The sequence below is a fragment of the Schistocerca cancellata genome, chromosome 6 (genome assembly GCF_023864275.1).
Source record: "Schistocerca cancellata isolate TAMUIC-IGC-003103 chromosome 6, iqSchCanc2.1, whole genome shotgun sequence".
Classification (NCBI taxonomy): domain Eukaryota; kingdom Metazoa; phylum Arthropoda; class Insecta; order Orthoptera; family Acrididae; genus Schistocerca; species Schistocerca cancellata.
Genome location: NC_064631.1, coordinates 629470031 through 629485527, shown reverse-complemented (window position 1 = coordinate 629485527; position 15497 = coordinate 629470031). Strand labels below are relative to the sequence as shown.

Sequence of the window (15497 nt, the reverse complement as noted above, 5' to 3'; positions counted from 1 at the left end):
AAGACTTATACAATGCATGTATACTTTATTTCATTTCTCAATGTGTTTAAATTCTTGTAAAATCATAAAGACGTATACAGTGTGTGTGCACTTTATGTCATTTCTTACTATATTCTGTACTCACTGCGTATGCACTTTATGTCATTTCTTAATATGTTCTGTATCTATCAATAATGATAATTACATGTATATACTCGGTGATTGAAGACTTAGTAAACTAAATAGGTTATAGAAAAATTTGTGCTCATGGCAAGTCCAATCGACTCACCATCGCTGCCAAATTTTTGCCCCCCACTCCCCAACCCAGTGGAGGCTTATGTAAGAGGTCCATGGTTAAGGAATTTGTTGCTAGCGCACTCGAGCAGATGTAATTTCGATGGATTGCTCACGCGCTGCCTGCGATATGTAAGCTATAAGAGAATCTCACACCAGAGAGCAGTGTTGTCAACAGTAGGAACTGTGTAGCAGTTGTAGTTGTTGCTAGCGAGCAAACTGGTGTATCATGTTGGCTGGGCCGGTCGTGGTGGAGCGATGGCGGAGCCTGAGCGTTGTAGTATAAGGTAAAAGCAGCCTCACGCATATGTAGTATTGTTATATCATGTCCCATGTAAATGTTTTTAAAAAAAGTCTCTTAATAATAATTTTTCTCATGAAAAATAACTTTTGACAATCATTCATTTCAATTTAAAGAATTTACTAATTTCTCCAATGCTTGGACATCCCGATTATTGAAAAGAAAAATCAGTTGTTTCTTTTTATACATGACAAATCTATCGGCCACCATTACACTTAGCTGCGCCAGAAAAGTTTCTTATAGGAGCAGATATATACGCGTTATCCGGCGACCTAATTGAGGTAAGATTTTTCAATTTATTCAGAATGAATTTTCAGGGCCATGACGCAGCACTGCTGACGTCCAAAATTTACCAGTTTAAATTCACAGTCAATTATTGAAAGGTTGTAAGTGAGTCGCAATTTTATTGAGAGATTAGTCGCATTTTATTATTGATAGGTTGCGCAATTTATTTATTGGGAGGTTACACTAAAGTAGAATATTATTTATATTATTTTACTGTGGGGAAGTTACAATATGAGCAATTTGTGAAGTTCTGTAGCTAATGGAGATGCATGATTGTACAATAGGAATAGTACTTTTGATCAAGGGAAGCTGGATGATAGTCTAAAATACTAAATTAAGATAGAATAGCTCGGAAGACAAATACGTTCAAGAGTTCTAGAGGAAAGAAAGAGATCAGCAAAGTGTATGAGGGCAGACTCGTAGATGAGGTCTTGTACACCACATCCGCGATGTTCACAGCAAAGGGAGATGCATTATTGTTTCGCTAATCAGAAGAATGCTTTGGATTAATTGGAACGGATAGTAAAGTTTGAAATATTTAATTAAGCAAATGGACATCGAGAGAGGAGGATATTTAAAACGGAGAGTTCAGCATAAGAAATCGGATAAAAACGCAAGTAAGACGTTCGCTACATTATTGTTGCATATGTACACCACTGGTTAACGTGTATAATGACCGACTAGTACATGATGTACACCAAAACTTTGAAAATCTACGCTGAAGGCAGTAACAGGTTTGCTTCGCCGACTGGGAAAATACTTTCGATGAAGTGAAGTGGATGGTAAAATTCAAACCTTTACATTAAGCAACAGTAGACTGCAAGGACAGGTGATTGATATGAGAAGTGCATCAGAAACATAGAGTTCAGGAGACAGAAATGGATAAGAGAAGTGTTTAAAGGAAATGTGCGACAACATTGTTGTCATTTTCTCACCCAGTTTAATATAGATGGTGACAAAGGTGCAGATAACGACTTGTATACAAAATGTGGAATAATTATTGATGGACGGAGAGTGGGAGTTACTAAGTCTGTGGCTAATCAACTGTTACTACTAAACAAGTGTTACTAATTGAAGAAGATTATCAGAAAATGAGTTGGGCAGTAAGAAATGCAGAGCAGTCATGTCACTACTCACAAAAGTAACGGAAATAGCAATGCAATCCAGCACCGGTGTTAGAGAAAACGGTGTTAACTACAGTTATTTACGATGAATGGCTACCGCTGATGGAATTTGCACCAAAGAAATGAAGAAACGTAGTTGGTGCATACGGAATGGAAGGCATTAAAAGAATACAAGGATTTGAAAAGGAATTGGTACACGTAAGGTAGCAGAAAAATTCAGACGTTGAACTGCAGTCCTACATAGCTCAAAAATTTAATTAGGCAGAAAAAGATGAGAAATTACGGAATCATTAAAACCTGGCTGTGGAAAAAAATGCACAAAACGAAGTTAGGAGAAACGATAAACTGTGACGATGGATATGAAAAAGAGAAGGAAAGACAACTTCACCCTTATATAAGGGGTGTAATAGACCTATGAATAAAGAACTTTAAAGTCTTTAGAAGAGATACACATAAACACTCTCCTCTAAGAAAAATGAGACAGATGCCAAGTTTACCTGCTACGTATCTATGAATTTACGCTAGTTATATCCAGAAGAGGTATTCAGAGTGCCGTGTGATGAGTGCTGTTTTACTACAACGTCATTCAGTACTTACTATCCATTTCTTAGGGTTAATCGCCCATATGCAGAAATTTTCCACGTGATTGTCCACATTAAAATGTCAGATAGTGAAAGATAAATCTGAAAAATTCGATGGCATTTAAGTAAAGACATTTTTGAAGAGGTGAAATTGTTGTTTATCGGAGTTAAACATGTTAAATGTCTACGTTTTGGCTTCCTGAAATACTGAGATGCAACTTATAACATTACGAAACGCCAGTCCATGTGGCCGAGCGGTTCTAGGTGCTTCAGTCTGGCACTGCGCGACTGCTACGGTGGCAGGCTCGAGTCCTGCCTCGGGCATGGATGTGTGATGTCCTGAGGTTAGTTAGGTTTAAGTAGTTCTAAGTTCTAGGGGACTGAAAACCTCAGATGTTAAGTCCCACAGTGCTCAGTGCCATTTGAACCATCTGATTAAGAAACATATGTACCCGAAAATAAGACCGACAAAGTAGGTTTACTGATTTTTGTAAGTATTTCGCTTTCCGAACGCTGCTTCAGTCGTCTTTCTACTCGCTTTTTCCCGTTACTCGAGATCGGCCTTGCCAATCACGTGGGGTCGTGTTGAAAGGCGCCAGTAAACCCACCTTGGATGGGATCTTCTATAATTACCAAGCTCTGCGTAGCGTCTTTTCTCTGCCTGTGTTTTCTCATATTTTTACTATGCCAGTAGGAAAGACAACGATGAGAACCGAGTTGCGTGAGCTTTATTACCACTTTTGTTACGGTTGATGTTTGGCATCCCAACTACCTTTCCTACTTACCGAAACAAGGATGAGTGATAGAGTGTATGAACCGCTATGTAATTACAAACGCATGCACGTTGACGACTATCGGTGTACTTGCTCGGATCGGCCTTGTAGCAGGTCCAGCTAATAGGCGAGAGTTCGAATTTCAAAGATGGCTTGAGACGCCACTCTGGCGAGTCATTAATTTTCCTCGTTTCTTGAATGTGTGGACTCACGATTGGCTCCCTCAGATCCACGCGGAACTCATCTGCGTATTCAAATTTTAGACAATGAACTGCATAAAATTTTTGACGAAATGGAACATGGCATTGTTTATTCCGTTTATGATAAAACCAGTCGTCTGTTCTACTGAAAAATTAGTGTTGTCGATTGGTTGGTTCACCCATTCCAACATTTGCAGTTGGACGTATTGCGGAGCTGGGAATCGCTGGGTAGTCACTGTGCTGTTGTCTGATGGGGGACCCACGAGATGTGAGGAACGAATTTTTGACTTCATACTAAATACCTTGCCCGATATACATCACGAACGCTCAGCTCCGTCTTGGGCAAAAGGGAATATCTCAATGGAAAGGACCTACTGAAAATCCATAAGGAAAAGTATATCCCACGGAAAAATCAATTATCAATATTTAGATCTTCTCGACGTTTTATAAAGATTGGGATGTTTTCAGTCTGTAGCGTTAGTAAGCGACGTCTTCACTGAGGCTTAGCTTACTCATATTACATTGGATGTTTCTCAACCAGCAGGTTTGAGTCCACCTCTCCTCTTTGCAGCCATGTAAAGTGTCTTTTTCATGACAAGTCCTTCATGTCTGCGTCATATGTGTCCGTACTATTTCAGCCTAGATTCCGAGAGTTTTCCATTTATGGGGACGGCGTTATAATCGAGGAGTCCACGGGTGTTCTGTCAGTTTATAGTCCAACGTACTCAATATTTCGGTGATGGGGGATGTCGCGATCGCACGTCCTATGCTGAAGAACCTACTTCGTGGGGGCACACGGACGACTTATACTCCCTTTCTCCCTCCACCTCCTACCCAAAATCACCAAACAGAACCCCCAAAAGCAAACACCACGTGATCATACCATGTATTATGGAAATACTTATTCAGTGTCTGCTGATCGACATTCTGATGTTATCGTTCCTAGATAACTAAAATGTTTAATTCTTGGCAGTTCGCCGTTATCGAGCTGGGCATCTGCGGTTTGTGTGGTATTGAGGTTGAAACTGCTTAGACATGCATGTCCGCCAATAGCACTTCGAGTGATAGGACTTGGGCGTAAGAGGATGACATTGTGGGTGGCTTCTCTCATAAGAGAGCATGCAGCAGAGCACTATGTTATATACAACAATACATATGTCAACAACCGCTCAGCTTTTAATACTTTTGTTGAAGATCGTTCAAGATTAATAAAGACCAAATTTTATTGAAGCTGAAGTAATAATGTATAAAACGTATCAAAGTTCAGCTTACCGGTGTCCCCTACATGTCAGTCACAATTACCATTAATATGATTCCGACAAAATGGGTTTGGACTGCCTAATGACAGAACCACAAAAATGTTAAATGCATTGAACTTGAACATCATTATAATGTTGGCGTTTGTCCGCAGCTCGTGGTCGTGCGGTAGCGTTCTCACTTCCCACGCCCGGGTACCTGGGTTCGAGTCCCGGCGGGGTCAGGGATTTTCTCTGCCTCGTGGTGACTGGGTGTTGTGTGATGTCCTTAGGTTAGTTAGGTTTGAGTAGTTCTGAGTTCTAGGGGACTGATGACCATAGACGTTAAGTCCCATAGTGCTCTGAGCCATTTTTTGAACACTTGGCATTTCTGCTAGAGGCAATGAACTTTCGATTACAGCAGTTGGCCTGTATTTTCATAATATGGATGAAGAATGCCGTGATGACTGACTCAGGACGATCAGCTTGACGTTCAACCATTTTAGTACATTAGTCAGTGACTAGAACCATTTTGCGAGTGCAGGAGATACTCGTCCAGGAAATGATTTGGTTACATGAAAAGAAGGGGCTGCTGTTTCAACAGTTCAGCCTAAACTGAACGAAATTTTCACTCTGCACCAGAGTGTGCGCTGATATGAAACTCCCTGGCAGATTACAACTGTGTGCCAGACAGAGACTCAAACTCGGGACTTTTGTCTTTCGCGGACAAGTGCTCTAACGACTGAGCTACCAAAGTACGACTCTCGACTCGTCTTTAGCGCTTGAATTCTGCCTGTACCTCGTCTCTTACATCCCAAAAGGTATTGGAGGAATTGAAGCTGTGAGTCGTGCTTGAGTAGCTTAGTCGGTAGAGCACTTGCCGCGAAAGGCAAAGGTGAGTTCAAGTCTAGGTCCGGCACGCAGTTTTAATCTACCAGGAAGTTTCAATTCAGGATGAGTCACAAGCACATAGAAGGGAAAAAAAGTAAGTGAATAGAAATACATCGGAGAAACTGATGTGCTGTAGACCGACGCAGTGAATGTTGAACTGATATCTGTTATTCAGTGAGAAAAACTGAAAAATACGGCGAAGTGGGCGGAATCCACAAGCAGATTTTCAGTCACTATATTTTCCTGAAGTTCCGATTGGTCGCGGCTCTGTACGTAGCCTTCAAAATGGTGTTTGTAATAGAGGTGCGTTCCATGCAAAGAGCTGTCATCGAGTTCCTTTGGCGGAAAGCCAAAGCATTGCTCATATTCATAAGTGCTTGTAGAACGTCTACAGACACTTGGCAGTGAACAAAAGCACGGCGAGTCGTAGTGAGCGGTGTCTCTCATACTCTCAACAAAGTCTCGCAAACGTGCCAGATCTCCCGAGTACTGGCCCGGAGCACTCGGCTGTGACTCCAGCAGTGTTGGAAGGCGCGGACACTCCGTCCGGTGTGATCGACGGATCACAACGTAATACCTCGTTGCTCATCTGGACGTCTCTGTTTGTGGTGATGACTCACTCGTCCACCAGTACGGGTACTCGAATATACAAGGTGGGACAGTAATTATTGCCACCTAGAATAACTCCGAAAGTAAGATACTAGCTGAAAAGTTTGTGGGCCAAATGTTGCATGCGACAACAGGGGCCATAATATGATGTGTGTTTTTTGTTTTCTAGGTTGGTTCGCGTCAGGGATATAAAGGTCAACTTTGTTTTTTTAAACGGTTTTCTTCAATTTGGTACTTAATTTATAATAGCGGTTGTCAAGATGAATCCTATGATGTGTAACAATATGGTCTTCAAAAGTCAATGAAGGTCACAAAGGTGGCATGAATGTCCGTTTACAAAAGGTGTTCGAAGTGATGACCATAGGTATCAATGGAGAGCTGCAATTTTCTTATCACGGACTGAGTAGTATCACTTCGGCACTGATCGAAACAAATGCTCTGACAATTCTCTTTCGTATATCGTGCAAGTAGTACATATTCGCCGAATATGGCGTATCCATCTAAGGAGCCATTGACATGTAAACACCGTTCGACAGTTTCGCAATAGAACATTAATACGGACGGTAAGACTAGTATCGTCGAATCAAGCGAAAGTGAATGACATATTCCTTCGAACAACAAGTCGATATGCTTCTCGTTTACGGAGATAATTCAATGAGATCGAGAGACTTATACGCTGAAAGATACCCTCATCGTACTCACCCTATATGTCGTACATTTAAATAAGTGTATCATAAACTGATAACACATGGATCTTTAACGCCTCGGAAACATATCCGGCGAAGGAAAGTTACTAACGAGGAAACGGAAATTGGCACTTTTCCACAGTGGTTCGAGACCGTTGTGTTAGTTCACGTCAAATCACAAGGGTATCAGGCAAGAGCCAGAGTAGTGTTGCTAGTGTTCTGCATCGCCATAAATATCATTTCTTACCATATCACTCTCCACCAACAATTAACTGGCTCTTTCGCCAGACTCGACGCCTCTGGATGTTTTCTTGCGGGCATTCGTACAAGACTTTGTTTATAAAGACGTTTCAACTACACCTCAAGATATGCCAGAGAGAACTGTCAGAGTATGTGCTTCGATAAGTGCCTATGTGATAAGAAGATCGCAGCACTGCATTGATACCAGTGGTCATGACTTCGAACACCTTCTGTAAAAGGACGTTCATGTCACCTTTGTGTCTTTCGTTGACGTTTAAAGACCTTACTGTTACACATCATTGGATTCATCTCAACAGCCGCTATCAGAAAATAAGTACCAAACTATAGTATCCCATTTAAGAAAAGAAAAAAGAAACAATGTTGACTTTCATACTTTTGAAGCAACCCCATCTAGCAACAGAGGCGACCGCCGTGCCCGAGCAGTTCTAGGCTCTTCAGTCCGGAATCGCACTGCTGCTACAGTCGCAGGATCGAATCCTGCTTCGGGCATGGATGTGTGTGATGTCCTTAGCTTAGTTAGGTTTAAGTAGTTCTAAGTCTAGGGGACTGGTGACCTAAGATGTTAAGTACCATAGTGCTTAGAGCCTTTTTTTGAATCTAGCAACAGGAAACCAACGTCATATTATGGCCCCCGCTGTCCCATGCAATATTTGTCCAACAAACGTTTCAGCTCCTGTCATACTATCGGAGTTATTGTTGGTGGCACTAGTTAATGACTCACCCTGTATATGCCCATTGGGTTCCTCCGCACCTAGAGCAACGTAGGACCACCTGTAGGGAACTGCCTGCCCGTTACGAGGCTGATGGCGACAACTTTTGTCAAACATTGTCACAGGCGATGAACCATGGGTTCATGCTTTAGCTGGAAACAAAGTGCCAATTCGTGGACTGGCGCCACACCACCTCTCCACCAAAGAAAAAGTTCAAAGCCGCTCCATCAGACGGTAAATTCATAGCGACGACCTCCAGGGACTTTGAAGGGTTTACTCTGTTCGATGTCCTCTCTTATGGTGTGTTTGCCAACTGTAAAGTGCTATGTGCTTTCCTAACAAAATTGGAGGAATGTCTTCCGCGTGTTCGTCACCATAAAAATGCAAACGACCTTTTTCTTCTCCGTGACAACGCAAGGCCTCCCACAACTCTGCGCTCCCGTGAGGAGCTTGCTAAATTTCATTTGACTTTTCTTCCTTATCCACCCTATAGATCTCGCACCTCTCGACTTCCGTATGTTTGGCCTAATGAAAGATACACTCCTTAGGAGCAGTATGTTGATGATGGGGAGGGTAATGATGCAACAAGACGTTGGATCCAACGTCGACCAATCGAGTGGTACGCCTGCGGCGTATAGGTCCTCCTACTACGCCGTCCAACTGAATGCAAATTGTGTTGAAACACAGTGTTTTCTAGTCGAAAGGGAAGGGAATAATATGGTGTATTGAAATTTTCAATAAAACCAAAGTACTTTTACAAAAAAGTATTGCATAATTACAATTCACTGAGGAAGACGAACTGTTTGAAAGATAGGCGTTAATAACTAAGATGATTGGAAGTGCAAGAAGAGAGAGATTATCAGAAACTCTTGATGCAAAGTCTTTTCATTTGGGGTAGCGTGTTAGCAGATCAGAAGGAGCTCTCTTATTGGTAAAAATTGTAGAGAGTGACATAAATTGTGGAAAGAGTCAAATGTATCTTCCTGTATTACTAACGAGGACGAGATCTTTAGGTGCGACAGCCAGAGATAGCAATCTTTACAGAATTACACGACTTCAAGTAATACTTCAACTTCACGAGCTCCAAATAAGGAACACTGTATCAACAAATTGGTGATCGAATAGACGTATAAAGTAAACCAGATACAGTTATAATTTGAATGCAGAGACTGGAATTACCTGCTGACTTCTGACATGCGCTGTGAAGAATCGGTCGTCGCTGCTGTATGTGGCCAGACCCACAGTGAGGAGTCGGTAGTCCTTACGCCGAATCCAGGAAACCTGAAACATTAATAGTAGTTTAGTTACAACATTAAGTGGAGATCTAGCTACTTCTTAATGTACGTCAGCTGAGGCAATTCCACTTTATACTATTGAACGAAACTGACTATAATTGGCAGCTAGCAATTACTTCCAACGTGATACTGAAGCTTTAATGTTACGAAACTTACAACGCATTTTTCAGGTGTTTGTACGACATTCGCTCTGAGGAATGTTTAGTACCTTAAGCAGTTAAACCATTTACATTTCATCAGTTAACAATATTTCCTTAGTGACTGTAAAGAGTAATTACGGTCGAGAAAGTTGAATATTCAACATGACAAATACCCTCTCTCCTCTTTTATCCAGACCTATCACACAGTGTTACACACCTACTTCTAAAGAGAATAAGTGTTTGTATGATCTCTTTAGCCACAGTTACCTGTCAATTTTTCTCATATGCCGAAAAATAGCCTTATGTTTCTAACTATCACAGTATCAATAATTCATGCAGTGAGCCTGGCAACAAAACGCATAATCCGATGATAGGTTATCCGGTACAGTCGTATAGACCACACGTGAAAATTTTCCTGACCGTAAATCGACAGACGTGGAATCAGTATTTCCCGTCGGGATATGGTTGCTAGTAGCACAGAACTGCTTTCCGTTCGTGATCGCTGACATGTACTGTTTAAATTCTGCTTGTCATAGCTACATTCTGCACTGACACATAAAGGGGTAGGTTTGTTGATGCTAAAGCATGCCGTTTGTTATGTAGATGAGTGTACCATCGTTGTACTCAGCTGATAATCTGATGAACGGACAAAAACACACCTACACGATTTATATCCCAACAGATCCATTAACTGGTGACTGTCATAGACACTGTGTTCATGCAGGAGTGCATCGTCCAGATAGGATAAAACGCGTGTCATTGTCCTAGAGCACGACAAATAATGTCTACTGACATATTGTAATCAAAATGAATATGCCTGCAACAATTTACAGTGTTCATTACAGATGAGATATCGTTTTCAGATGAACAGAATTATTGCTTAGTAATAAACGCACGCATTGTAAGAAGTACTTCATGGTAGATTACTGTTACTTTCTTCGACTTTACGGATTCAGAAGATTGAAATTGTAGTATTTCGATAGTTGTTTAAGGAAGCAGTGAAATTCATCACTTGCTAGTACACATTCTTTCATTACTTGCTAGTACAAATTCTCGACTGCAATACGGAGCTTCTGGTGTACAGTCTCACAAAAATTCACCTTAACTCCTTCACCATTTTACTAGAATAGTTGTTGTGTTGAAATTATTTTAGCTGGTATTAATTCCCATGGGGTATCCTGATTGTTATATAAAGAAACTGTTACACAGCCTTCATTATTTAATTATGAAGTTTAACTTTTACTTCCTCCTCTCCAACTACTGACTCTGTTGCCTCAATTCAAGATATCCTTAATGTGAAATTTTCCTACGCACTAGGCCTATGACATCCGTGAACCTTAGTCTTACTATCTGTGACGAATGCATTTTTGCTCTATTACCGAATATTTTTTTCACTGCTTTCAGTGGTTATCTGACAAAATAGTATAACATAGTTAACAAAATCCTCAAAACGTCCTGAGAAAGGCCATTAGCAATAGTGTCCGAAACGTCGAAGAATTTTGCACATTGGCGATAGACACGTACGCAGAACAATTTAATTGAATGTGACAACCGCAACGCGGAAGCCGGTGCTCACAATTAGTGAAACATAAACTTAAGCCAGACTGCAGTCTAGTGATAGATGTATCTATGCTCATGACAAAATGCTGAGCTTTCGGAACGGGTATCTCCAACAAGACACTACAATAGCCTTATACTCCCTCTGGTTCGTCATGTACGTTATGCTAGCTTTGGAGCACAAACAAGCAAGACGTGAAACATATCCTCACTTTTTAAAGATATGCCCTTAGAAAATTTTGCAGACCGACAAGATGCTGAGGATCCAGGGACAGGAGAGTTTTTCACAATGCATAGCTGCAGTAGCGATCCCACAAGGCAACGTTTCTTAATAGCGGGATACTACAATAGACTAGACATCCAATGAAATAGAGATTAAATGACCAAAGAGTTATACGAGAAAACCGTATGTAACAGAAGACCATTGAAAGTCTAGAAACAGGTGATTAATCAGTGTAACGAACAACAAACCTTTGTAATTTGCATTAACTGCAGAGGAACGGATATTGTGTTGAGTGGAGGCCCTTAGTCGTGACACTACCAATCCTAAGGAAATGATAGTGAAGAAGATTAATAATAAGGCTGAATTGTCTCATGCTGAGAAATGAGAAGGAACGAAATGTTTTATTGGTAAAAAAAATTGTTAAGAGCAGAAGTTGGCAGCAAAATTTCTTTAAACCAGATGTCGACAATAAACAAGTATTTAGCCTATCCTACCTATAGAAAGTTCTTTTTACCTAATAAGAAAGCGTTACTGACTAGCACAGTTTTTCCTCACTACCGGTGCCTATTACCCTTTAAAGTTTCCTTCGGTTGATTACGGAATGTGCTAGTCTCTTAAATGCCAACGACCTTGGCACATCGATAAAAAATGTTCCCGTCATATCACCTACATTAAGCGCTCTCGGGCTAGGCTATCACTTGAAACCATGACCTTTATAGTCTGCGAAGTCCAGTTCTCAAGCAAAGAGTCCTCAGCCATTGTGAGGTCAAATGAGTAGCTAACTGAGTAAGAAGTAGCGGCTCCGGTCACGCAAACGGACAACGGCTGCGAGAGCAGTGTGCTGACCACGTGCCGCTCCATACCTGTGTCGAGGCAGGTGTCGGCTGAAGAAGGCACGGAGGTCGGTCTGAACCGTTGCGCCGAGGCCTGCTAGGACGGAGTTTAGTTTAGTTTCTTAAAATGTGAAGCCGTGCAAGTGAATACAGTTTAGCTCGGTTTATTGATCACTAACAGAAGTACGATGGTGAGTCAAATGAAAACTTTAAAAATTTTTTAAATATTATTTACTGTCGAGAAGTCGTACAAAGTTGTAATACTTTTCAACATAATCTCCCCCAAGGTCAATGCAAGTCCTCCAGCCTTACAAAGTGCATAAACTCCTTTAGAAAAAAAATCTTTTTTTAGTCCGCGCAACCACTCATGCACCGCGTGGCGTACCTCTTCAACAGAACAGAACTTCTTTCCTTCAATTGCGTCTTTGAGTGGTCCTAACATGGAATTCACTTAGGGCAAGATCTGGTGAGTATGGTGGATGAGAAAGACACTCTGAATGCAGATCTGTGATTGTTGCAACTGTTGTATTGGCAGTGTGGGGCCTTGCATTGTCATGTTGCAAAAGGACACCTGCTGACAGCAATCCAAGTCGATTTGATTTGATTGCAGGCGGCAGATGATTTTTTTAGGAGACCTGTGTATGATGCACTGGTGACAGTGGTCCCTCTAGCCATATAATGCTCCAAAGTGACGCCTTTTTGGTCCCATAAGAGGGTCAGCATAACCTTCCCTGCTGATGGTTCTGTTCGAAACTTCTTTGGTTTTGGTGATGAGGAATGGCGCCATTCCTTGCTCGCTCTCTTCGCTTCCGCTAGGTGGAAGTGAACCCAGGTTTCGTCACCTGTAACGATTCTTCCAAGGACGCCATCACCATCTCGTTCAAAGCGCCAAAGAAGTTCTTCACAAGCATCAACACGTCGTTCTCTCATTTCAGGAGTCAGCTGCCGTGACACCTATCTTGCAGACACGTTGTGAAACTGAAGCACATCATGCACAATGTGGTGTTCTGACACATGACTAATCTGTAAACATGCTGGAATGTAATTAAGTGTCACTCGGCGGTTTTCCTTCACTATGGCTTCAACTGCAGCAACTGCCTGACCTGCACGAGATGCATCTTCCACTGAAGTCACACCATTTGCGATCTTCCTACTCCATTCGTAGACTTTCTGCTGCATCACCGTACCGAACCTTCATTCGTCGATGCATTTCAGTAGGTTTTACAGCTTCACTACGCAAAAACCGAATAACAGAACGCTGTTCTTCCCTGGGGTAAGTCGCAAATGGGACGGCCATCTTTATACTGATACTGTGACGGTATGTGTGCGTCTGCACAATGCTTCCACCTACAGGCCATTCAGCATGCTGCTTGTAGCACACATACCAATTTACAGGATAACGGCGCGAAATTTCGATTTGTTATTACAAGCGATTCATTTGACTCACTCTTGTACAAAATCTCTCCCACAGTACAATTATACATATTTGATAACGTAGCTTTGCCCCAGGAAATTCAACATACTTAATGCATTCACTACTATTCCCATTTAAACATTGTTTCTTCCTCACATTATTAAATTCTTCAGTACTCCATTACTCAACATTACGTTCCCTCACACACATGTACGTCCGTCGTGGTGCCTAACTTACAGTCTATAGCTACACTATATGTAGAGTTAGCCACACTGTCTATAGTGTTGCAAGCATTTTCTGTACATTTACAGTTCCCTTAAGAATCAGAACGGTAGGAAACGTTCCAAATAAGTCTCTGCTGCTCAAGATTGACCTGAACTATTTTACTCGTTGCTCTGTCGCTAGCTGTGACAGTGGTCACCGTCAGGACGATGAAGAAAGGAACAGTAGATTACAGCGAATGACACGGAGCTCCAAGCAGAAGATGCGCTCTGTTGGTCTTCCAGAATTTTTTCGATTGCGACTAAGATACACTGACTTGTAGCGTTCATCTTAAGGACGCCACCGAATCAGCTAAGTAAAAAAATATCCGTGCAATTAGCAAGTTTATTTACATATAAATGAAGAGGTTCAAAAAAATCAGACAACGAGCTGCAAAACATTTACCAGTGGACAGAAATTCTGAAGTACGTTTTGTCTAATCTAGCTGCTATCTAAAGAAATGGCTTGGGATAATCCTTGTTTTGGCTCACTCCCACTGAAGAAGATTTTTTTAGAAATATCGAAACCTAGATGAACCAAAAACTACTTCATCTAGGCTATCAATGTATTACTACGTCAAGAACCACACTATATGAGAATTTTAGGAAGTTATCTTGTCGTGTTCAGAAGCTGTTTAGCAGCAAATAGGCGATTGTGGTTTAGTTACTGTATGTGTTATAAATAACATACAGTTTTACGTCTAGTTTCTCCCTTTCAAGGGGAGTGCAAATCTGAAAAAGTTTTACAAAACTAGTAGTTTTCACCTCAGGTCTTTTGTTGCCCTAATAGAAATCTTTTTCTGCCCTAACTTAAAGTGAATTACTAATATTTGTAGTTCAGTAGATTAAAAGCTAGTCAGTAGGTTAAGTTTAAAATTATTTGTTCACTGTCCTGTAAAACACTGCACCAGTCACAATGCAGTCCCACTGTGACCGCTTTTACCGAACACTAGGTAATTTATTTGAAGACCATAAGCAACTGGAGTTCGTGCTAACGGCTGACCTCTCCTGTGGATCCTGTCTCCTCTTCAGGAACTAGAGAATCTGTTAACACTCGTCCACTTGACTGTAAATGGCGTTACAATGGCAGGTTTAGGCGCCCAGAGCTGGGTGGACAGGCTCCAGGGAGAAGTAAGGGCGTTATATCGATCCCTGTAACCAACTAGTTCGAAAAGCAGCCTCTTCAATGATACTGATATTAAGCCATTTGTAGTCAATTCACCTGCTCTGTCCTGTGTCAAGAGGAGGTAGATTCAAAAGAGTAAGGTCTACTATAGTTGTCGGCAGTTCAGTAATACCCGTACAATGAATAATGGTACCCCTTAGAGAAATGGCAGTAAGGGAGATAAAGGAACACAGTTTGCAGACAAAGACTACGCCTGGAGTATTCATTAAACATGCTGAAGACTTTTTTCCTGCAGCCATTGAGGGAACGGGTGCAACCAACTGCCAATTATGACGTAAGGAACAAACGACGCCTGTCGTCTGAGCTCTGAAATCACACTTGATAACTCCAGTGAGCGACGGAAAGGGTTGAGAACACCAGCCGTGCACACATATTTTTCAACAAAGCTCACAATTTGCTGCATTGTCCCCTGAACTGATCGCGGTCCACTGGTTCTGTGTCGATTGTAAGGAATGAACCAGAGAGAGACTGCAAACGTTCATTAACAAGATAGATTGCGACTTTCTGGACTTGGGTGTTAGGATTGTGAAATGTAGAGTTAAATGGGTTAGGTGTGTATCACACTTCAGACGCCGCTGCCCAGGAAACTAACTCCATCTGGCGTACGAGCAGGAATTTTAAAATTAGGAGACTCTCCAATCACTCCAGACAGCTGTAGGA

At 41.5% G+C, this 15497-nt stretch overlaps 1 protein-coding gene across 1 annotated transcript in view; it reads right to left on the bottom strand.

Moving 5' to 3' along the window:
• LOC126088457 (immunoglobulin superfamily member 10-like) overlaps positions 1–15497 on the bottom strand; it is a 349239-nt gene that overhangs the window by 286380 nt on the left and 47362 nt on the right. Inside the window, exon 3 of the mRNA XM_049906598.1 lies at positions 9109–9210. Coding sequence (XP_049762555.1) covers positions 9109–9210 — 102 coding nt within the window. The remainder of the gene's footprint in view (positions 1–9108; positions 9211–15497) is intronic.